Below are 24,585 nucleotides of genomic sequence, written 5' to 3'. Positions count from 1 at the left end.
TTTGAAAAATCTCAGTCCCTTGCAAATCATGATTTGACTTTGTAGTCTCGGTCATCATTGGTGTTTTGGTCACTCGCTAGGTATATACTTTGACTAGCATTTTGTCTCTCTACTCCATATTTCAGGAAAGGCTTATTAATAATTAGGATACGTACACTATGTCTAGTCAGAGGATTTTTAAATGCCTGATAGTATATATTTTTAAAAATTTATCCTGGAGGTAATACGGTTGCATTAAAGATTTTTGACTTAAAAAGAAATGGAGAATCTTTTAAAACAAGCTTTAATGTCTTTTAAAAAGATGTTAGCGTTTTTGATTACTACATTCCATAATTGTCTCATTGAACTTGAAGTAAACTAAAACTCAGTTTTATTTCTGAATTGAGTTATGAAATGCTTTCCCTTTGAACTGTGACCATAACTCATGATTGAAGCCTTTACCTCAATTGTCATAGTTTGTCACAAAGATGCCTACTTTCTACTGTTGGGATATTAAGTTGTTTCAGAAATACCTAATATTGAATTTGCAGAAGCCATCTGTCATTGCTCATATTTCTTCTTTTCTATATTATGTCCTATTTCCCAAGCATTATCAAATCCATTAAAAGACCACATTTGTGGGAAACACATATTCCTGACTATCTTCCCTATAGATACAATAGTAAGAAGGTATATATATGACAGTTCAAGAGAAAATAGGAGGGAAAACCCTAATTTAAAAAAAAAATCTGATATGCTGCAAACTTTTTGAAATCTTTTCTGCCAACCATTTCCCCATTTCCAGAAGGGTCATCTATATCTAACCCAGGTTTATTAGCACTGAAGATAATAATTCAATGCTGACTTAAATACCTAATTCTGTTTTTCTTTTTATGGATGGTGTCTTTAGTCCTTGTCATTGAGTAACCCCAGTCCTCACTTTGGTTCCTAAATCAGATAGACTTAATAATGCAGACAGCAAATAATCAGGAATGTAATAATGTCCATGAATTGTATTTATGGATGATCAGTGTTCTTCTTTTTTTAGTAGCTTTTTATTTACAAGATAATGCATGGGTAATTTTTCAGCATTGACAATTGCAAAAACTTTTGTTCCAGTTTTGTCTCTCCTTCCCCCCCATTCCCTCCCCCAGATGGCAGGTTGACCAATACATGTTAAATATGTTAAAGTATAAATTAAATACAATATATGTATACATGTCCATACAGTTATTTTGCTGTACAAAAAGAATCGGACTTTGAAATAGTGTACAATTAACCTGTGAAGGAAATAAAAAATGCAGGTGCACAAAAATAAAGGGATTGGGAATTCTATATAGTGGTTGATAGTCATCTTCCAGAGTTCTTTTACTGGGTGTAGCTGGTTCAATTCATTACTGTTCTATTGGAACTGATTTGGTTCATCTCATTGTTGAAGAGGGTCACGTCCATCAGAATTGATTATCATATAGTATTATTGTTGAAGTATATAATGATCTCCTAGTCCTGCTCATTTCACTCAGTATCAGTTCGTGTTAGTCTCTAGGTCTTTCTGAAATCATCCTGCTGGTTCCACAATATTCATATACCACAATTTATTCAGCCATTCTCCAATTGAGGGCCATCCAGTCTTTCCAGTTTCTAGCCACTACAAAAAGGGCTGCCACAAGCATTTTTGCACATACAGGTCCCTTTCCTTTCTTTAAAATCTCTTTGGGATATAAGCCCAGTAGTAACACTGCTGGATCAAAGGGTATGCACAGTTTGATAACTTTTTGCTGCTCAATGTTCTTAAAAGGAAACATCCTGTTATCTTAATTTTTCCATCTGTTAAGTGAGAATGATAATATCTGCCTCATATAATTTATGAAAGGAGTTTAATTGAAACAGTAATTAGTTGAAGACAGCTCTTAAAGAATCTCAGAGTAATTTGATTACCCCCCCAAAAAAAATCAAAGGCAAAAGACAAGATATTTCTCAAGAAAATTTCCCAGATTAGTACTCGAGGACAAACTAGATTGAAAGAATCCATCAGATTATATGCAAGTATATGTAGAGCCTACAAATGTGTAGTCTGTTCTAAACCTTATGTGCTTAAGCAAAATCACAAGGGAAAGCATTTCAGGCATAAGGGACAGCCAGTGAAAGGTATAGCAGAGAGAAGAGATAACAGTGTCTTGTGACAGAAACAACAGGAAGATCAGAAGTATACTGTCTAAAGTATACTGGATGGAAATATTTTATGTAATAGAATTAGAAAGATAGGATAGGACTGATTTGAAATACTACAATGAGGAACTTATAATTGATACTAGAGACAGTGGGATAACTAGAGGTTATCTCTAACCTCTTAATCACTTAAACCAGTTTTACAGTTTGGTTTGTTCATTGTACAGGGCTACCATCAATTCCTGCCTCTTCTACACTTTACATGTAAACATTAATTCCACATTAACAGTTGCTCAGTTTTATCATTTTGTTTCCATAATATGACTCATCAGTCCTATTTTATACTTAAATAGCCACAGGATAAAAACAATCAACTTTTCACCTAGTTTACTGTTTTTATCTCTCTACATCATATATACACATACTCTTTAATTGATTATCTACATAGCTTCCAAAGGATATTTCTAAAGCATCTTCCTCCTCTATATAAATTCTAGTAAGTCACTTGAATTCAAATCTGGCCTGAAACTAGCTAAATGTGTAACCCTGGGCAAGTCACGTAATTCTCTTTGTCTCAGTTTTCTCATCTGTAAAATAAGCTTCAGAAGAAAATGGCAGACCACTCTAGGATCTTTGCCAGTAAAACTATAAAAGTGGCCATGAAGAATCAGGCACAATTGAAAAATGAACAAAGGCCCCTTTTCTGGGATTAAGTACTAAATACACTAATATACCAAGCCAAGTTTAAATTGCTTCACTTAAAATGAATGAAGCATTTATTAAGCTCTTAATATATGCAGAACACTATGGATATTAACAGATAGAAACACACATTTATTCATACATAAATACTTAAAAAGGAGATGGTCCCTGTTCTCAAGGAATTCACATTCTAATGGGGTAGACAATATATATGGAAGGTTTCAGGTTCAAGTCAAATAGAAAGGTCCCGTTGTCTTGAGGCTGTAATGGCAAAGCAGTTGGTAGTTCCTCCTCTTTAATGTCATTTTCATTTATCAAATCAGTTTCTTTTGTTGAACTATTTGACAGTGACAAGAACCTTTTCTGGGTCTTCAAAATATATGGCAGCAGCCCCTGCAGAAGTAGTTACCAAGATGCATCTCCATAGACGTTGCTTCCCAAGATGATGTCTGAGGGTACAGTTGTAGAGACGTTACTATTCCAAAGAAGTTTGGGTTCAAGGTTCTGGGCTGTCCCCTTTAGAATTTGGTGGTTTGACTTGTTTGGCCACATACTCTGTCATCTCCTTGTGCTTTGCTAGTTCAGATAATCTGGTTTGCCTACCTTATGTTATAGTGGCTGGTTGAGAGTTGGTGATGATGATGGTACCTCTTTCACAGGAGCTGCTTGTCTGGTTATTGGGCATGGAAATCAGTGGTCTGGAGGTGCTGTCACTTTCTGGGCTCTTGTGCTTATTTATCTGTTGGTGGCAGTTGGTCAGTAATTGTTGCTGTTGATGCAATAGAAAATAGGCCTCCTTTTTACAATTATTTTTCCTTTAGTGGTAGTTGAGAGGATTGGGCTGGAAAGAGGTTGTATTGCTTTGGGGGACATAGCTATTCCCAATGCTCTTCAATTCAGAACCTTGGACCATCTCCATTAGAGTCTGAGGGAGATGATGATCAAGATGGTGGAATTTTGGCTTCTCTAATAAATGTTGCCTCTTTTTTCTTCCTCAGTGTACTTTGTACCTTCAATGGCATTTAATTGCATGCCATATCTTATTTTTATTTTTTCTTCTGAGTTGATACTGATTTTGGTCTGACTCTGCATAGAAAAATAGTTTGGAAAGAACTATCATATTGGAAATCTGTCATTTCCTTTCTGTTAAAATATAATTGGTTTTATTTTTATGATGCTGTTTGATGTTTTTATTTGATGTAATACATCTTGACTGTCTTCTCTTTGCCTTTCTTGGTTTTTATTCCTGAATTTTCCCTTTTTTTCTTTCTTTCTTTTTTATTTTTTTTTACTGTCCTCTTATGTAGCCTGTTTATATGAAAAAAATATTAAACTATATGTTATTTTACGAGTAATCTATCAAGTTCTTTTAATTTTTGCACATGGTCTGTCACTATAACAGATGTTGTTTTATAAATTTGAATTATTTTCAAAGCTGTTTTCTTTTTTATTTTAAAGTGCTTACCTTGAACACTGCAGTACAAAATTACTGAATATCCTAAGAAATATTTTTACTGTCCTTGAATATATGATAAAACTAATAACATAAATTGCCCTTTTCTTTGCTTTTTCAAAGAGTACCTTTTAGACTTTTTTTCATGCAATTTTATACAACTTTGTTTTATAGTTTCCTTTCATTTATAACTAGATTTTTTTATAGTGACATCATTTCAGTTCTTTCCAGGAGTTTTTCCATTTTTTAGTTGCTGGACAGCGATCTGAAATTTAGAATACAGTTCCATCTAATGTTTATAGAAAGTCTGATAACTGTTGTTCTAAGTAGTATCTGCTTTCATTTTAAAAAGCAGACATGTATGTTGGGGTGTGTGTGTGTACTGTTTTGTGGTTTTTTTGTTTCACAGGTTGTCATAAGCCAATAAGCCATCATCCCATGATCAGTCTGTTATTGGTGAACTTCTCCATGTTTAATTTATTTGGACAATTATTTAATGTCCCCAGAAAGCAGCCATAATTTTTTTTGGGTCACAATCAAACGCAAAGCCTTGTTAGGACAATACAATATGGATGTAACCTGGATGATCTTGTATTTTGCTTTGAGAATTCAAGGTCACCACTGTGCAGCAGTGAGGTATTGGAATAGGTTCTTTGTTCAGGTTCCATCATGTATTATGTGTTTGTTTTTCCTTTCTGTTCAGGCATTGTGATGATTATTTTGTAATATTATTGATTTTTAGAGAGTAGTTTGCTTAACATGGCTTAATTTTTAAAATGTGTTCATTTCAGAGAAATACAGATATTAATTAACCTTTTTGACAAATGGAACAAGAAAGACATAAGTTATTTGGTTGGTCCAGTTAGCTAGTGGCAGAGTTAGTCTTTGAATCTAGGACTCCTGATTCCAGTGTTCTTGTGTAGCATACTATAATACTTATTGTAATTCTAATCTATTCAGTGAACAACTGATGTTTTTTTATAGACTTCAATTACATTTACTTAGCAATTTTACATTATTTGGTTAGCATTTTCTACTAGTTTCTTTATTGTCTTTTTTTTTTTTTTGTTAGGTGTGAAATAGCTCAACATGAGTGGCCTCGGAGACAGCTCGACAGACCCTTCTAACCCAGATTCACACAAGAGAAAAGGATCACCATGTGACACACTGGCATCAAGGTAAGAACTTTCAAATTTTGACATGTTGTTTTTACATGGCCTACATTTCCCAGTGAACCCCCACCTCCCAGAGAACCTTTCCTTATAATAAAGAAGTTGAACGAAGAAAAAAGACAGCTTAGCAATACCAATCAACACTGAAAAAAGTCTGATGTTATATGTAATATTTCTTATCTATAGTGGCATCGGTTATGCATAGTACATTCTACTTAATGCATTTTTTTGAATTATCTATTTTATCATTTTTATTACTGTTTTATTTCTCAAGTTAGTTTATTTCCCAAGCATAATTATAAAATATTATTACTCACACATGGTAGAGTAGAAAATATATTGAATTTTGGAGTCAGAAGCAATATGTGTTCAGATCTTGACTCTAAGACTTAGTAGCTACATGATCATTGGAAAGTAAATTTAACTCTCAGTCTTGGTTTTTTATCTATAAAATAGAAGCAGCAATATAGGAAATACCTACGTATTCTGTAATGTTTTTGTGAGAATCAAAAAGAATAGTGAATATAAAGTACTTTCTAAGTCTTAATGTTCTGTTTAAATGACAACTCTTTTATTGTTCTGTGCTTGACGTTGTTTGCTAATGAAGTAGAAAGTGGAATTTTATATTTTGTAATATCAGTGATAGAGTTGGTGATATTTGGAAGGTTTCTTACAAATCTAGTTCTCTGATTCTATGGAAATAGGACACAAGCTGGACGTTAAAGGATAGATTACATTGGAATAGATGACAAAGGGACAACTATTTCATGTGGAGAAAAAGTATTAGGTATAGAAAGGGGAATGAACATAAAGAAACGTACCTTAATCACCTCATTGGAAGCTATTAAAGAATAGAAGACAGGTAGGGCAAAACCATTTTATACCAGCCTTTGGAAGACAGGCTTGAGCAATTTGAATTCTGTGTTGAGGCTCTAACAAACCACTAAAATTTTTGGATCTGGAACCAACATGGCAAAATCAATGTTAATAAATAAATGATTTATCTGGCGGTATACACTGTGGATTGGGGGAAAAGAAAGGAAACAAAAGTGAATTAGAAAGGTTCTTACACTAATCTAGACATAATGAAATGTGAGTCTAAACTCATTATGAAAATGGAAGTGAAAAATAGCCAGCAAATTGATGTTTGAGAGCGAACTGTTAAAAAATGACTCCAAGATAGGTCTATTAGATTGAAAATATATAAATATATAACAGGTAGGGAAAGAACAACTGGAACTGGAGTCCGGAGGACCTGAGTTCAAATATGACCTCAGACACTTAAGCTGGCTGGGTGACCCTGGACAATTCACTTAACCTGTTTGTCTATTTCCTTATTTGTAAAATGACCTACAGAAGGAAATGGCAAAGTATTTGAATATTTTTGCAAAGAAAGACCCCAAATAGGGTCACGAAGAGTCAGATATTGCTGAAATAATTAAATAACAATGCACAACAACACTTTCATGTGTGAAACAAAATCCAAAGACTACTCAACTACAAAAAAGCTTTAAAATTTTAATTTATTTGAGATACAGCAAGCATTTTAAAGAGCTCACTGCACACACACACACACACACACACACACACTGTACTAAGAATGCAAAAATAAAATAAAAAACAGTCCCTGTTCTTACAGATGTAATACAATCTATAACTAGTTAATTAAAACTTATAATTTAATGATAGAATACAACCTAGAAATAGTTAAATTGGTTGGAACATAAAACTTTTGAAGGGGTAATATAAAATATGAAAGGTAAATTGAGTCATAATGTAAAAGATTTTGGGAAATACATGACGTGAAATTATCAGGACAATTTATAAAACCATCATGAAATTTAGAAATTATAAAAGAATGAAAAAAGAATTGAAAAAAATAGATGAGTTTAAACAGGGATATAAAATATGCTCATCAGAAACTTCAATATTTGTTTATTCTACCAATAAAAATCCAAAGTGATAAAATGCCATTTAAAATGGAAAAAATATGAAATAATATTTCATACCAGTCAAAGTGTCATTGCCATATTTTACAGCATTGGAGTAAATATGTAGACAAAGAAGAGGAAGAGCTCAACAATATAAAAGGAAAGTAGTAAAACAAAGGAGGATGATACTTGCTCGTCCATTTCAAATTATACTATACTATACAAAATATACTGTACTATATATAACTTATTAAAATTTTATGGTTTGGGATTTGTTAAAAAAAAGTCAATGGGATTGATTAGACAGTGTCATCAGAACATATTGAGTAGTGTAGGATCACAAAATACTGGTAAAAGTTTTCAACAAAAAAAGTTTATTATTAGAAAATGGGAACATAATAACACTTCAGATCATACTCCACAATAAATTCTAAATTGATCAGTGATTTAAATATATTTTAAAACTTTTAAAACCAGTTCTTTCATATGAGTATAATCTATTCTAAGTTAGCATGCCTTATTTTTTTCCTTGGAGCCACCTGGTTATTTGAATAAATTAAATTATAGAAAAAGAAGAATTGTTAATGATCACTGTCTAGCTGTTTTGTTCTGCCATTCTTTCAATATCGTAGAATTGTAAAGCTGAAAAGAATCTTGTTGCTTAGATGCATCTGACTCTTTGTGACCCCATTTGGGGTTTTCTTGATAAAGATATTGGAGTGGTTTGTCACTTCCTTTTTCAGTAGATTAAGGTAAACAGAAGTTAAAGTAACTTGCCTGGTGTCACAGCTAGTAATTATCGCAAGTCAAATTTGTCCTCAGGTCTTCAAAAAAGTTGTGTCTGGATACAGTCATCTGGGCAGTCAGGATTTGAATCCATTTTCTTTAATGTCAAATCCAGGACTCTTTCCATTCTACTAATAAGTATTAGTAAAGTTTTATTTATGCTTCTGTGACTCTGTGGGCAGAAGGCTGTTATTCTGGTTGTTTGAAAAACTTAGTTACTTATTTCTGCTATCTAAATCTAGTTTTTTAGGGTTAAGGAGGCAATAGGGCTAAATCTTTCTGCATTTTCCTTCTTTATTGTAAGGACTAATGCCTTTTATATAGTTTTTTGATGTATACTAAGAGTTAATCAAATTTCTAGTTTTATTATTATTATGGGGAGGGGATTTATATAGCACCTACTGTTTACCAATGCTAAGTGTTTTGCAAATACCTCATTTGATCCTCAGAACAACTCTGCAAGTTACGTATTGTTAATATATCCATTTACAGTTGAAAAAAGTAAGGTAAAGTGACTTTCCCAGGATCACACCGCTAGTAAGAGTTTGAAGTCAGTTCTTTGACCCTTGGCTCTGCACTGTACTATCTGCTATACCACCTAGCTGCTTCTATGTGTTTCCCTTGTCTTCATAAAACCAAGTATGTGGAAAATCCAAACATATTGGAATTTAAGAGTTTTCATTGACACTATAGAAGCACTCTCAACACATATTATTTGCATAATAGAATTAAAGTTTCATTTTAATTTCCTTAGTTTTAAACAGATGCACATTAGTTTCTCAGTTTTTGAGTTTTTACGAAAAATTAAGCCTCTCTCTCTCTCTCTATTTTTCTATTAAATGCCACACTGACAAAAAATAGAAGATAGCAATGAAAGTCTAATTTAGATTTCTTTTCTTTTTGTGAACAGCACCGAAAAGAGGCGTAGGGAACAAGAAAACAAGTATTTAGAAGAGCTGGCTGAATTACTATCTGCTAACATTGGTGACATTGACAGTCTGAGTGTAAAACCAGACAAATGCAAGATCTTAAAGAAAACAGTCGATCAGATTCAGCAAATGAAAAGAATGGAACAAGGTAACACTGTTGTTACTTTCAAAAAATTTTTTTTAAAAAAATTCTGAATTTATACCCCAAATAACAAGCATTTTATATATATATATATATATTTAAGAACAGGATATTACATGTAAAACTGAGAATATTTATTATTTAGTGCATGTTTCCTTTTTAAGTACATAATAAATAAGTATTTAACTTTGAAAACTGTCTTGCTTCTTTATGATTCATTCTGTTTGCATTTTTATATTTTGGTGACTATATATTTACTATTGGTAATTCATTGTCTGTAATACCTTTTGCAGCATGAAGTTTCCCTGTTCATCTCTAAAGTCTCTTTTTGCTATTGCTTCATCTGATATTGTGATTGCTACTCTTGCCCTTTTTACTTAAAGCTTTTTACTCAATTCTTTATTTTTAAATCTGTGTGTATCTTTCTACTTCAGGTGTGTTTTTTATAAACAAGATATTTTGGGAGTCTACTTTCTCATCCATTTTGATGTTCTTTTCTGTTTTATTGATGAATTCAATCCATTCATATTTATGATTGTTTATTGAGAATTCTCATCCTATACTTTACTTTCTCTTTGTGTGTCTCCCCTTTGTTTTAATTCTTATTTATATCTCCTTTAGTTTATTCTCCTTCTTATTTCCCCCTTTCCCTTTTAGTTTCCTTTATGTAAAATGTATTTCTGTATCCAACTTTCTGTGTGGGTGTGTGTATATGTTATGAACTCTGACTACAAATTGAAGCATACTATTTTTAAAAATTCCCGGGGGGGGAGGGGGGGAAGATAGGGCGGGAGTTGTCTGTTTTCTTTGGCAACATGGCTAATATGGAAATGTTTTGGAAGACTTGACATGTATGATCAATATCAATTTGTTTGCCTTCTGAAGAAGTAGGGAAATAGGAAAAGGGAGCATGAAAATTTGGAACTCAACACACACATACACACACCCCAAGTTTTGCATCTTCAGAAAGTTCCACGCATTTTATTTTCTATAAGCTGATAAATGTTTTATTGAATGTATCAGTTGCTATGGAAGTGGGTACAATATGGCCCTAAATTTCATATCTAAAATATGTTTTTCCTAAGTTGAAACATGGTCTAACAGTCTCAGATCTGTGGAGCAATAAATAAAAGTCAAGCCATTCTTCTGATAACCATGTACTTTGATCTTATATTTTACTTGGTCCTGATCTCTCAGTGTGAATATTTTTGATAGTACATTGGGTATTTGTAATCCACTGCTATAGATTTATTTGACTTACTTTTTCACCTTTTGTGTGATTCTTTTCTGTATCTTTCTGTTAGTCTCTCACAGGGCATCGTTCAAGTTTTAAAAGTCTTCTTTTGGATCTTTTAGTATTTCATGGATACAGCAACAGCATTTAGGCTACTCATGTGTTAACCCATGCTCTTGCTGTCTGACCTCTTTTTTTCCCCAGGTCTACATTCCCTTCATGCCATGTCCTATAAGGATGGCATTTTAATAGTACAGAGGTGTTAAACACACAACCTATAGCTGTGTTCTTCATTGTAAGTATAGTAAGTTCTTCATTGAAGCAGATTAAAATATAGTTAGTAAATATTTAAAAACAACTAAAAATACAGTAATACATGGATATTAGTATACAGCCTGCAGAGTTAGTGGTCCTTCTTTGATTGTTTGAGTTTGACACCACTAGTATACTGGATTGAGCATAGTCTTGAAGCCAGGACCTGGATTTAACTTTGTCCTCTAATACATATCAATTATTTGTCCCTATGCAAGTGACTTAAATTTTTAGTGCTCTAGGTAACTCCTTATGGTTTAAGTTGTAGAGAAGATTTAGACTTCCTTTGTTAAGAAATTTTCCTCTTTGGGGAGCTTCCTACACAATTATGTCCAGTTCCAATCCCTATCTTCCTATGATGATGTCTTGGAACCCAGTTCTTTTGCACAAATTATAATAGGTAATGTGCTATCATCCTCTATAATACAGTAAGACTATCTGTTGTCTTTTGATTCTTATAATAAGCAAAAAGTAATATGTTAGTAAAAGTAACGTTTATTTGGTCTCATACTTGTAAATGAGTAAATATCTTAAATTATGTACCTTCATTGTTTATAGAACTTTACATAATTCTTAGTTATATAACTTTTAGATGCTCACTTGATTAAAGGGGGTAAGCTAGATGATTTGTTGAGGTAAAGTTCTGTTGAAACTACATTTTCTATGCCCTTTCCATTTAGTGCTAGGAAATTTGAGTATTATTTGACCAAAAAAGTTCTTTTATTACAGAGAAAACAGCAACAGATGATGACGTCCAGAAATCAGACATCTCATCAAGTAGTCAAGGAGTAATTGAAAAGGAATCTTTAGGACCACTTCTCTTGGAGGTAGGTATACCTGTCATCAGTGGATGACAGAGTAGTCATTAATTCTTATCCTGCCAATCACAGATTTTTTTCACATGTAACACTTAAAACAAGTGAGGGATATTCTTGATGAAAAGCACAGCTTTGAAGACAATTTTTTTTTTGTTGAAACTAATGCTTGATATCCTCGAAAAAGCCTTCATTAGAAAATGCTTTAAGAAGGATGATAAAGAGGATTACAATATAACATTCTATTTGTCCCTAAGTATGGAATCAGAGGACTTGTTAGGAAAATAAAACATTTTTAGAATTACTGTGTTCTCATATGGCAAATGTTAATGTCTACTTCAGGATTAAGGTACTATGTACATTTATTTTTTTGATTTGCAGATGAGTTTTCTTGCTACCCACAGGGATGCCTTCTTTATATAAGTTTCTGGAAAGTTAGTTATATTTTTCTTCCTTCTCTTAAAACTTTAAAGTATTAGAAGAAAAAAGAGTATTGCTTGGCAGAAGCTGGCTTCTTGATCATTATTCTTGATCATCAAACATGAAAACATGTTACAATTAATCTCTCCCCCCCCCCAAGAAAAAACAAAAACACTAAAAATATATTTTTTTCAGTAGCTTATCTTCTCTCCTTACTGTTTAACAGTTTTTCTTATTATTGCATGAACCTTCCATTTAAGTGGATCTTCTTACTGTCCTATTTCTCCTTTGTATAAATACATCAGATATATGGATATTTAAATGAATCTGATTAAAATGTCTGGTTTTTTTTTTTTGTTTTTTAATTTTAATTTTTATTTATTTATTTTTTTATAATAACTTTTTATTGATAGAACCCATGCCAGGGTAATTTTTTTACAACATTATCCCTTGCACTCACTTCTGTTTCGATTTTTCCCTCTCACCCTCCACCCCCGCCCCTAAATGGCAAGCAGTCCTATATATGTTGAATATGTTGTAGATACAATATATGTGTGCAGAACCAAACAGTTTTCTTGTTGCACAGGGAGAATTGGATTCAGAAGGTAAAAATATCCCGGGAAGAAAAACAAAAATGCAAACAGTTTACATTCATTTCCTAGTGTTTTTTTCTTTGGGTGCAGCTGTTTCTGTCCCTCATTGATCAATTGAAACTGAATTAGGTCTTTTTGTCAAAGAAATCCACTTCCATCAGAATACATCTTCATATAGTATCGTTGTTGACGTATATAATGATCTCTTGGTTCTGCTCATTTCACTTAGCATCAGTTCATGTAAGTCTCTCCAAGCCTCTCTGTATTCATCCTGCTGGCCATTTCTTACAGAACAATAATGCAACTAAAAATGCTAGAAAAGGAACAAATTAAAAACCCCCAGTCAAACACTAAACTTGAAATTCTAAAAATAAAAGGAGAGATCAATAAAATTGAAAGTAAAAAAAACTATTGAATTAATTAATAAAACTAAGAGTTGGTTCTCTGAAAAAAACAACAAAATAGACAAACCCTTAGTAAATCTGATTAAAAAAAGTTAAGAGGAAAATGAAATTGTTAGTCTTAAAAATTAAAAGGGAGACCTCGCCACTAACGAAGAGGAAAGTAGAGCAATAATTAGGAATTACTTTGCCCAACTTTATGGCAATAAATTCGACAACTTAAATGAAATGGAAGAATACCTTCAAAAATATAGCTTGCCCAGATTAATGGAGGAAGAAGTAAATATCCTAAACAGTCCCATCTTAGAAAAAGAAATAGAACAAGCTATTAACCAACTCCCTAAGAAAAAATTCCCAGGACCAGATGGATTTACATGTGAATTCTACCAAACATTTAAAGAACAATTAACTCCAATGCTATATAAACTATTTGAAAAAATAGAGATTGAAGGAGTTCTACCAAACTCCTTTTATGACACAGACATGGTACTGATACCTAAACCAGGTAGGCTGAAAATAGAGAAAGAAAATTACAGACCAATCTCCCTAATGACCATTGATGCTAAAATCTTAAATAAAATATTAACAAAAAGATTACAGAAAATCATCCCCAGGATAATACACTATGACCAAGTAGTATTTATACCAGGAATGCAGGGCTGGTTCAATATTAGGAGAACTATTAGCATAATTGACTATATCAATAACCAAACTAACAAAAACCATATGATCATCTCAATAGATGCAGAAAAAGCATTTGATAAAATCCAACATCCATTCCTAATCAAAACACTTGAGAGTATAAGAATAAATGGACTTTTTCTTAAAATAGTCAGGAGCATATATTTAAAACCATCAGTAAGCATCATAGGCAATGGGGAAAATCTGGAACGTTTCCCAGTAAGATCTAGAGTGAAGCAAGGTTTCCCACTATCATCATTATTATTCAATATTATATTAGAAACACTAGCTTCGGCAATAAGAGTCGAGAAAGAGATTAAAGGAATCAGAATAGGCAATGAGGAAACCAAACTATCACTCTTTGCAGATGATATGATGGTATACTTGGAGAACCCCAGAGATTCTACTAAAAAGCTATTAAAAATAATTCATAACTTTAGCAAAGTTGCAGGTTATAAAATAAATCCCCATAAATCCTCAGCATTTTTATACATCACCAACAAAATCCAACAGCAAGAGATACAAAGAGAAATTCCATTCAAAATAACTGTTGACAGCATAAAATATTTGGGAATCTATCTACCAAAGGAAAGTCAGCAAAATTACAAAGTGAGCAAAATTACAAAAAACTTTCCACACAAATAAAGTCAGACTTAAATAATTGGAAAAATATTAAGTGCTCCTGGATAGGCTAAGCAAATATAATAAAGATGACAATACTCCCCAAACTAATCTATTTATTTAGTGCTATACCAACCAGCCTTCCAAGAAAATATTTTAATGATCTAGAAAATATAACAACAAAATTCATATGGAATAGTAAAAGGTCGAGAATCTCAAAAGAATTAATGAAAAAAAAATCAAATGAAGGTGGCCTAGCTGTACCTGATCTAAAATGTCTGTTCAACCCAATATAAATGTTAGTAAAAAACAAAACTTCTTCATACTTCTTTGTCTTTCTTTTACCTAACTAATATTTGTTAAGTAAGGTACTCTGCTAGGCACTGAGAATACAAAGTTTAAAAACAAAATAATTCCTATTTTTAAAGATTATTTTTTAAGCTCTATCTTTATGTTGTTACTAACTATACCAACCACATATAAAATGGAAGCACTCTTATTAAGGCATGCTAGATGTGTCTTCACTCTCATTCTTGCCATTCCCCATCTTTCCTAATCCAAATTCATAGAAATTTTGACTATGATTTCCATAAAACCTTTTTGTGAGGCATTCCAGATTCTCATTTCACAGTCCTTCCAGGTTCCCCACTTCTAAGTATGATCCTGACAGTAATACATAGGCTCTTAATAATTATCAATATATTGCTAAGCAATGCATAACCAAATCCCCAAACTGAAAAACATAATTAATTGTTAGCAAATTATACAAAAATATCTTCTACTACATTTTGTTTATTTAGCATACTCAGTTTAGTGTACTATAACCAAGTATTTGAATGGGGAATATTAACAAAAAAAAGAAACAAAAAAATGTAATTAGTCTACCCATGAAGCCTCCACTTATTTCTGGTCAATGTTTTCATTGTCTCTTTCCCATATCTAAACAAGTGAGTTAGAGATTATTCCCTAGTTGCAAGAGTACTAAACATATGTACATGGATTTTCTTCAAAACACTTAGTATGTATAAACCAGTATAGATTATTATATATTATAGTGTAAACATTATTGTTGAGGGCCCTAGATGGCACCTTAAATGGACCACTGAAATTAAAATTTGGGGGTAGGGAAAATCAGATGTCACAAAAGTGACATCAGAAAGGTAAGAAACAAAAAATCCATTGTTACATACTTTCATCCTTTTATGTTTTGATGTGTGAATTATTCTTTGGCTACCAAGCCAAAGTTACTACTTACATACAGCCTTTGGAGCCATTTAAAATCTCCTTCTTGAAATAGAGACCTGGCCCTTTATAGTGTTAGATTGCTCTGGCATTCAAATAGTTTGTGAAGAAAGCAGCATTGTTTATGCCAAGAGGTAAAGAGAGTAAACACTATGGTTCAAAATATTGGCATATCTCAATATTAAGGATGTCATCCATGGAGTCTTTGATTCAATATAATTTTATTTTTTATTTCCAAGGTTGAACTCTGATTGGCACATGATAACTGCTTTATATTTATGTGCTTGAGGATGCAAACTACATACACTAGAAAGTAACAAAGAACTTCTGAGATCTTCAGGGCTAAGTTTTAAAAGTAATGTATCTTAGCTAGTTAATATAGTCTTTGGAAGCACTGAAAATAGATACATTAAAAAAAAACAACCTCAAAAATATACATTGTTTTAAGTAAAAAATGACTTATTCAAAGTAATAGGAGGAGGATACTTCATATTGCTGAAAAGTCAGAAATATTTTAAAAGTTAATTTTATTACTTCATTGCATGTACAGTAATATAACTTAACAGCACATCTGTTTTAAGTAAAAGTTTGCTCAACTCCACTTTCATGTATGAAGCTTACTTTTAATTTTATTTGAAAAGATATCTTTTTTCCCCAGCCCTCCTCCCTTGACAACAACCCAGTAAATCCATGTTCTAATCAGCTACTTCTTGAGCATCTACTATATACTTATCATGTGGAATTTAATTGTTGGTGTAGATGTTTTAAAAAATCCTGATAAAAGGATAGTATTTAATAGATCACTTGGAATCTTCTCATAAGCATTCTTTGGAATAAAAAATGAGACTTGATCTTTCATATTAATGTATGAGATTCTTTGGGGTTATGAGGTCCTCTGCAGCAATTTAATTTTAATGATTTGCTCCAGATTTGACTATATAAAATTTATTCCTAGAAAAGGTTGTGAATTTTTACTTGAAGTTTCACTGCACAGCTCCATTTATAGACTTTTCTTTCCATATAGATTACCTAAACTATCTTATGCCTACTAATTTTTTTAAACTATGCACAATACTGATGTATTAGATTTCTGATTTCTTCTACTTTGAAATATATGTGGTTCGTTATGTGTGATTTTCTTTTTTTCCTCTTGTTTCTCCTCCTAACTTCTCAAACTTTTTTGGGTTTTGCAGGCCTTGGATGGATTTTTCTTTGTTGTGAATCGTGAAGGAAGAATTGTATTTGTGTCAGAAAATGTGACTAGCTACTTGGGTTACAATCAGGAAGAACTGATGAATACCAGTGTCTACAGCATATTACATGTGGGAGATCATGCAGAATTTGTCAAGAATCTGCTACCAAAATCACTAGGTAAAAGGACAAAGTTTTTTTTTGTTTTTGTTTTTAACACTATTTTCTTCTATTCTCTTGAAGTAAAATTGATCTTTTAAAATTAAGGTTTAACCCTACGTGAACCTTAGAATCATTCTTAAATGTGATAATGGCCATCTCAGTCTGTTTATGTTGGTCAAATATTGAAATGACTCTGAGGCGTTGTAATCTTGTCCTTTCATTTTCAAAATCGGACTCTTTTCATAGGATCTTTTCATCATTCCCATTCTGGGAGTAAATTCTTTTTTTTTTTTTTTTTTTTTTTTTAATGTTTCACACAAGTGACATTTTATTTTATTTTTTTTTATTATAGCTTTTTATTTACAAGTTCTATGCATGGGTAATTTTATAGCATTGACAATTGCCAAACCTTTTGTTCCAATTTCTCCTCTTCTTCCCCCTATCCCATCCCCCCAAAGGCAAGGTTGACCAATACATGTTAAGTATGTTAAAGTAGAAATTAAATACAATATAAGCATACATATCCAAACAGTTATTTTGCTGTACAAAAATATTTGGACTTGGAAATATTGTACAATTAGCCTGTGAAGGAAATCAAAAACGTAGGCCGACAAAAATAGAGGGATTGGGAATTCTATGTAATGGTTCATAGTCATCTCCCAGAGTTCGTTCGCTGGGTGTAGCTGGTTCAATTCATTACTGCTCTATTAAAACTGATTTGGTTCATCTTATTGTTGAAGAGGGCCAAGTCCATCAGAATTGATCATCATATAGTATTGTTGTTGAAGTATATAATGATCTCCTGGTCGTGCTCATTTCACTCAGCATCAGTTCATGTTAGTCTCTCCAGGCTTTTCTGAAATCCTCCTGCTGGCCATTTCTTACCGAACAATAATATTCCATAACATTCATATACTATAACTTGTTCAGCCATTCTCCAACTGATGGGCATCCACTCAGTTTCCAGTTTCAGTCCACTACAAAGAGAGCTGCCACAAACATTCATGCACACTCCTTTAAGACCTTTTTGGGATATAAGCCCAGTAGAAACTCTGCTAGATCAAAGAGTATGCACAGTTTGATAACTTTTTGAGCATAGTTCCAAATTGCTTTCCAGAATGGCTGGATGTATTCACAATTCCACCAACAATGTATTGGTGTGGGAGTATATTTGTGATATATTTGTTGGTCAGGAAGGGAAATAGAAGAATATGATGATAAGAATATTCATGAGGAGAAAAAGTTTTATATCCTTTCTAGACTGGGCTTCTTTAACTTTTTTTCTGTCATGAAACCCTTTTGAAAATCTGGCAGATAGAAAGACAAACTGCTTCTCAGAATTATATTTTTAAACGCATAAAACAAACAGAATTATAAAGAAATCCAGTTATATTGAAAACCAAAATATTTAAAATAACTTAATGTATCATATGTTAAGAACTCCTGTTCTAGAGTATATTAATTTGGAACATGTGAAGAAAATGAGCACTGGTAAACTTTCCATCGACTCAGTGGTTCTAGAATCCTTAGATTCAATAACTAAAGTGTTACTCAAATGACACAGGAGTGTGACTTGACACCTTGATGGATGTTCATGTGACAATTGAGGTTGCTGCTGGGGTTGAACTGCCCACATTGAGGGCATATAAAGACGAAGTGCTGGGCTCTCACGTGGAGCACAAGTTCTTCCACACTTTGAAATACTTCTGGGCACTTGGTACACTTAATATTCTTCAATGGGTTTCTCACTGGGGAGCCCCTTGGCTCTCCCAGTCCAAAAGTAATATCCTTCTTTATATGACCTCCAGGAAACAGCAATAGACCTTCTCCTTCTGTTGTCTTCTATGAGGCTGTAGCAGGCCTTCACCATCCCCTGGTATGCTGTGTTATCATCAGGGGCATCAAATAGTTTGAGTTTTTGATATTTTTGAGTTTTTGTTTTTAGTATGTCATATGTTCAGGAAAAGAAACAGGAAGGTTTGGTTGACAAAGATTCAAATCATTGCTGGCTGTTTTCCTTTCTGCTCCACTTGATCAGAGAATAGCAAAGTTACATGGTATTTTTAACAGTTACTACTAACATGGACTATTCTCTCCCTATATATTGTATGTCTCCCTTAAAATCAGTTATTAGTTTTATTTTTAAAATCCTTTATTAAACCTCTAATTATTGGATATTCTGAAACTTTTTAGATGATATGAAGGTGAGCAATATGATTAGGTAGAAAACAGGAAGCTTGAATGTGTGTAGGTAATACTAGTAGGGAAAATTTGTATGAATGCATAACCTAGAAAAAGATTTATTTTTGATAATCAGCTTGATCCATTGTTCTGCACATTTTTGTACATTATACTTCATAATATTATCAAAAATGATATTAGGAAAAATTCAGGAACATTATCCTATCTTGTTATTAAGCTATATACTGACTCACAAAGAATACCATATGTTGTTTTCATTGTAAAGATTTTTTTTTGGTGAGGCACTCATATTAAGTGGCTTCCTTAAATCACACTGGTAGTAAGTGTCAAATGTCTGAGGCTGAAAATGAACTCAGGTTCTCCTGATTTCAGGGCTGGTGCTCTATCTACTGTGCTACTCAGCTGCCCCTTTATTAAAGACTTAATAGAATAAGAGAAGGATTATTAAGATGATCAAGATGATGGAGGAGTATTCTTCAGTTTGCAAAGTTTCAGAGGGTTAGAAAGGGATTAGATTAGTCTAAAATTGTAATGTTTAAGAAATCCTGTTATATAAGAATTCCAGCATCCTTTGAAGCATGAGGGCATGGTAAATTTACCAATGGAAAATGATAGCATGTAGTAAATTTCAATAATATGTTTTTCAAAAGAGGGAAATATAGCTCAATATATATGTATGTGTGTATTTATGATGTATGTACAGATATATATTAAATATTAATGGGGGAAAGATTTTTAATGAATATACATAACATGTGCATAACAAGTTAAGAGAAATTAGGCATTTGAAGCAAATGTGCTCTTTAACTTTTGAAACTGAGACCTAGAATACTCAACTGTAACATTTCTTCATCTGATAAAAGATTTGTATTTCTTTTGTAATCCTTTTGTTTTACTCATACCCTTCCCCTCCAGTCTCTTTGTCAAATTGGTTTTATTGTTATACTTACTCTTTATCTTCATTTTTTTTGCCTGTTGACTTTTTCCCTTTTGTCTAAAATTACATTCATGTCTCTTGTACTTTTAAAAAACATCACAATCACAAAAGGCCAAATTACAGATAATATTAATATGTGATATTTCTTTTTTTTTTCCTCCCTGCTGTCTCCACCTCAATATGCGGTATTTATAAGTCAATATGTAGGGACTTTTATGCAGGATTTGACACCATTCATCCATCTAGAATAGAGCTTCTTAAACTTTCTACTTGTGACCCCAAGAAATTTTTAAGCTACCCCTGGTATCCAGTTATATAAAATAAACATACAAACTAAACATTTACTGTCAATAAATCACACTCACATGTTCAGTTGAAAAGTTTTGATCTAGAGTACTGAGAAGGTAAGTAACTTGCCCAAAGTCATATATTGTACCTTTTGATTTGGGCCATGTGGACTGATTTCTTTTTTCTTTTTTTATACCAGTTGGCTAGGTAATTCTAAAACTATCAGTTACTGAGAATGTATTAAATTATATTGTTAGACTCAGTTTTTTTTTTTTTTCATCCTGGAGTTTCCTGACTTTGAAATGAAGATAAGAGAAAAACAAAAATTTGGGTATAATGATCTTGGTTTTCTTAATAAAGATTATAGTTTCAACTGAGGAGAGAAGATTTCAAATAGCTTCCATAGGAAATATGATAAGAAATCAGTTAGGGAAGAATATAAGGAATATTTCAATGAGGACATAGTTGAAGTTGGATAACATTGAATTTATAATATACATACCTAAGTCAGCATGATTGTATTTTCAATTCCATTCAATTCTCTGTGAATGAATGTAAAGGATGCAGATAAAGGAAATAATCTAGGAATGAGCTTTGTCAAAGAATGATCTATAGTAGGATAGAGGGGCAAAAGATTCAATAGCAGAAGACCATATAAAGTTGAATTGACTAATAATGGGATTGTGATTGGAAGGGGAGAAAAGTGAAGTAAGAAAAGAAAAGGGGCAATGTCTTGAGGTGGCCTGAGAATGAGGCGAAAAAAAAAGTTGAGATAAGGACAGAGAATAGATGTAGGAGGGATGAAGTATAGACTTAATGATAAGTGGAATATTTTGGGGGTAATAATGTGAACATCCCCATATGTGTGGGAATTGGAATGAAAAAATTGTTCACCAGATTTAAGAAGATTGAGAATTTGGACGGTTAGGGGGTTTCATACGATTTCATTATAGATATTCAAATTAAAAGGGCAGAATTTGGGGAGATAGAGGAAGTCAGTAAATTAGGTCCTGAAATCCTTGAGAAAGGAAGGATAGTGACTTTGCTTATTCTATATTATAGCCAGGGTAATCTGAATTGGGATGTGGGGTAGGAGATAATTTAGCGAATTTTGAGAATAGTAATGATGATGATGATGATCATCAGACACTGAAGGTGAAAGGTGCTAAAGCCCTGAAAAGAGCATTGCGATGCATACAATGAGACTTTCTGGTGATTAGTCTGATTGTTGTCTATGGGAATATTTGGCAAATAGCTGGCTGTTTTAGAAAATTATCTTAGAAATTTGAGAGAACAAATCACTTTTAATCAAATAAAATATTGTGAACAGAATTTTACCAGAAAAATAAAGCTTTTCTTAACAATGCTATCTGAAATACAAAATAATAATGGATTTTTCATTGACATGAAAAATACTGAGATATTAAACAGATTTATTGCATTCATAGTATTGGTTTAATCAAATATGTATATGCTAATTTTAAAAAGACCTACCCTTTTCTCCTTTCATTCAGAATATTGTTTGATTATTTCTTATTCTTTAATGTATTTCTCCTAAAAACAAATCTTTGAATTCCCATATGAAATAAACCAAGCACACAAATAAAAAATTGTCTTCTCTTCAGTACATTTGGTTAGATTCAAAAGAACATAAGAATGAGGGAAATGGAAGTTGTATTTCTACTTTGAAAGGAAAAAAAAAGAGGGTTAACAATTATTAGAGTTAAAATTTACAAATATGAAAAAGTGTTTTCTGATTAAACCGATTCATTTAGAATTTAAACTGTAGTTTAAAGATAATCTAAATGCCTTCTTGTAAACTTTAAAAGTAATGTTTTGAGTTAATCTAAGATAGTCCCTTATCCAAAATCTTTTAACTATTTAGTAGCCAAGCCAGCTTCCTATTATTCCTTTCCTTATTCTTCACTGTCTCCCAAAATTCCAGAATGGTGAGTGAGAGGAGAAATTTTACTGAAGAGGTCAGAATAATGTAGTTGGCAATGGGAAAACAGTCTTACACTTAGGATCATAGGATTTAGAGACTTTGGTCACTTACTATAAACCTCATCATTTTCGGGCCAAGATATTTATTCAGAGAAATCACTTTTGGGTGAGTGATCCCCCAAAATCATAGAGGCTGCAGACCTAGGATTCTAATTCAGTCTCCAAATCTCTTTTACCATTACATCTTTGAATCATGAAATAATAATGTACTACTGTACATTTCTGATGGATTTCCATTTTATGATGTTAGACCCACTATCCAGTGGTACTTGACAATGACTGTTTTCAGTAATTGACATAAGTAGATATATAGTACAGTTCATGCATCTTCTGCATGAAACCCTTCTTGTACTTTCTCCAAACATTAATTCTTTTCTATTAAAAAGGACCTTGTATTTGACTACTTTGTACATGTGTGGATATAAACTTTGTATTTATGCTGTATGTATCTTTATACTTTCTTTTGCCCTCATTAGTATGTAAACTCCTTTCTAGAATTCTTTGAACATGTATTTAAGTGCCTAGTACATAGTAAGTATTGATTATCTTGTACATGTTTGCATACATAGCAGTCTTTTTTGCTTGTTTTTCTTTTAATCTATGTATTTGATCTAACAATGTTTAAGTACAGATAGATCTCTTACCTTTGGTCCTTCCCCTCCATCTATGATCAGGATTATAATCTATATTTCTTTTTATAGTAAATGGAGTTCCATGGCCTCAGGAAGCAACAAGACGAAATAGCCATACTTTTAACTGCCGGATGCTAATTCGCCCTCCAGATGAACCAGGTACAGAAAATCAAGAAGCTTGCCAGCGGTATGAAGTAATGCAGTGTTTCACTGTGTCACAGCCTAAATCAATCCAGGAAGAAGGAGAAGGTATGGTCTTTTTTTTGCATGTGTAGTTGTTATTGTTTTTCCGAGACTTGAAAGGAAATAGTTGGATTCAATTTGCATCTTTAAGAAGATATTTTTCATTGTAGCTTGTATTCAGTTTGGATTCAAACTTTAAAAAAAAAATCTGTATGAATACATCTATTCACCATATAAAGCTGTTATCTCAAAAATCTCAAATGTATACTGACTCCTTTACTTTCTAATTTCATCTTCTGTACATTTAAAATACTGCAGTGAATATTTCAAGGAAGGATTTTCAAAATTATATTTACTGATAGATTCATTTATTAAGATGAAAGTTGAGAATTTTACTTAAAGAATTGGGCACAAGTTTTTTGGAGTGGACTTTGAATATGGAAGTAAAATTTTCTTTGTGTATGTGTTTTGATTCTCAAAATTCTGCCCTGTGTAAGATACCCAGATTCTCAATTCATAGTTTGATGAATTGAGGAAACATTTTAAAAAGCAGCATATAGATACATGCACATTTATACATAAATATATATGTGTATGTGTGTGTATATACATATATGAGAAACATCTGTGCATAAATAATGTTGCATATTGTATTATAAAATATGTTAATTGTTTATATATGTGTGTGCATAGGTTTTGTACACACATTACATGTTTTTGTCATTCACTTATTTCAGTCATGTCTGACTCTTCATGACCTCTATTTAAGGGTATAAATAGTGGAATGGCTTACCATTTCCTTCTCCAACTTATTTGACAGAATTAAGTGACTTTCCCAGGGCCACATATGTGGCCATAATGTATGTGTCTGAGACCATATTTGAATTTAGATCTTTCTGGCCCTAGGTCTATGCCATTTAGCTGTCCTATTATATGCTACATGCATACATACATGCATGCATACATACATACATACATACATAAATACATACTTATGTGTGTGTCTATATTTTTTGGTTGATTTTTAGCCTTTTTAAAAAACTTTTTTAGTCTTTAGTAATTTTTAATCCTTTCCACTCTTTATATCAAATTATAAATTGAGTAATTTGGTATTTTATATGGAGCAGAGCTTTGACACTCCCCTAAGAAATTGTGTATCTTAAAAAACATTATTGCCTCTGGCAAGATCAGTTTGATGCTACTTGAAAAATTAGTTGGCAATCTTTTTTTCCTATGTATAGTTATTAATTCTCTAAAATGCTATAGTGAGATAGTTGCAACAGTTTTTCTTGTTATTGGTTACTGATAAGCATAGAAACTTGATTGAATACTAGATACATGAATCTAAATGGTAAGGAAATAATAATTATTTCCTGACCTAGATATTCTACTTAAAACTGCAAC

At 32.4% G+C, this 24,585-nt stretch overlaps 1 protein-coding gene across 7 annotated transcripts in view; it reads left to right on the top strand.

Moving 5' to 3' along the window:
- NCOA1 (nuclear receptor coactivator 1) overlaps positions 1-24,585 on the top strand; it is a 168,142-nt gene that overhangs the window by 73,640 nt on the left and 69,917 nt on the right. For all 7 annotated transcript variants that reach the window (XM_012539824.3, XM_031951446.1, XM_031951448.1 and 4 more), the window contains 5 exons: positions 5,376-5,481; positions 9,103-9,269; positions 11,539-11,636; positions 16,776-16,953; positions 23,068-23,247. In XM_012539824.3, coding sequence (XP_012395278.1) covers positions 5,393-5,481; positions 9,103-9,269; positions 11,539-11,636; positions 16,776-16,953; positions 23,068-23,247 — 712 coding nt within the window. In that variant the 5' untranslated portion in view covers positions 5,376-5,392. The remainder of the gene's footprint in view (positions 1-5,375; positions 5,482-9,102; positions 9,270-11,538; positions 11,637-16,775; positions 16,954-23,067; positions 23,248-24,585) is intronic.

This window comes from Sarcophilus harrisii, chromosome 2, assembly GCF_902635505.1.
Source record: "Sarcophilus harrisii chromosome 2, mSarHar1.11, whole genome shotgun sequence".
Classification (NCBI taxonomy): domain Eukaryota; kingdom Metazoa; phylum Chordata; class Mammalia; order Dasyuromorphia; family Dasyuridae; genus Sarcophilus; species Sarcophilus harrisii.
This window is presented reverse-complemented; position numbering and strand designations above follow the sequence as displayed.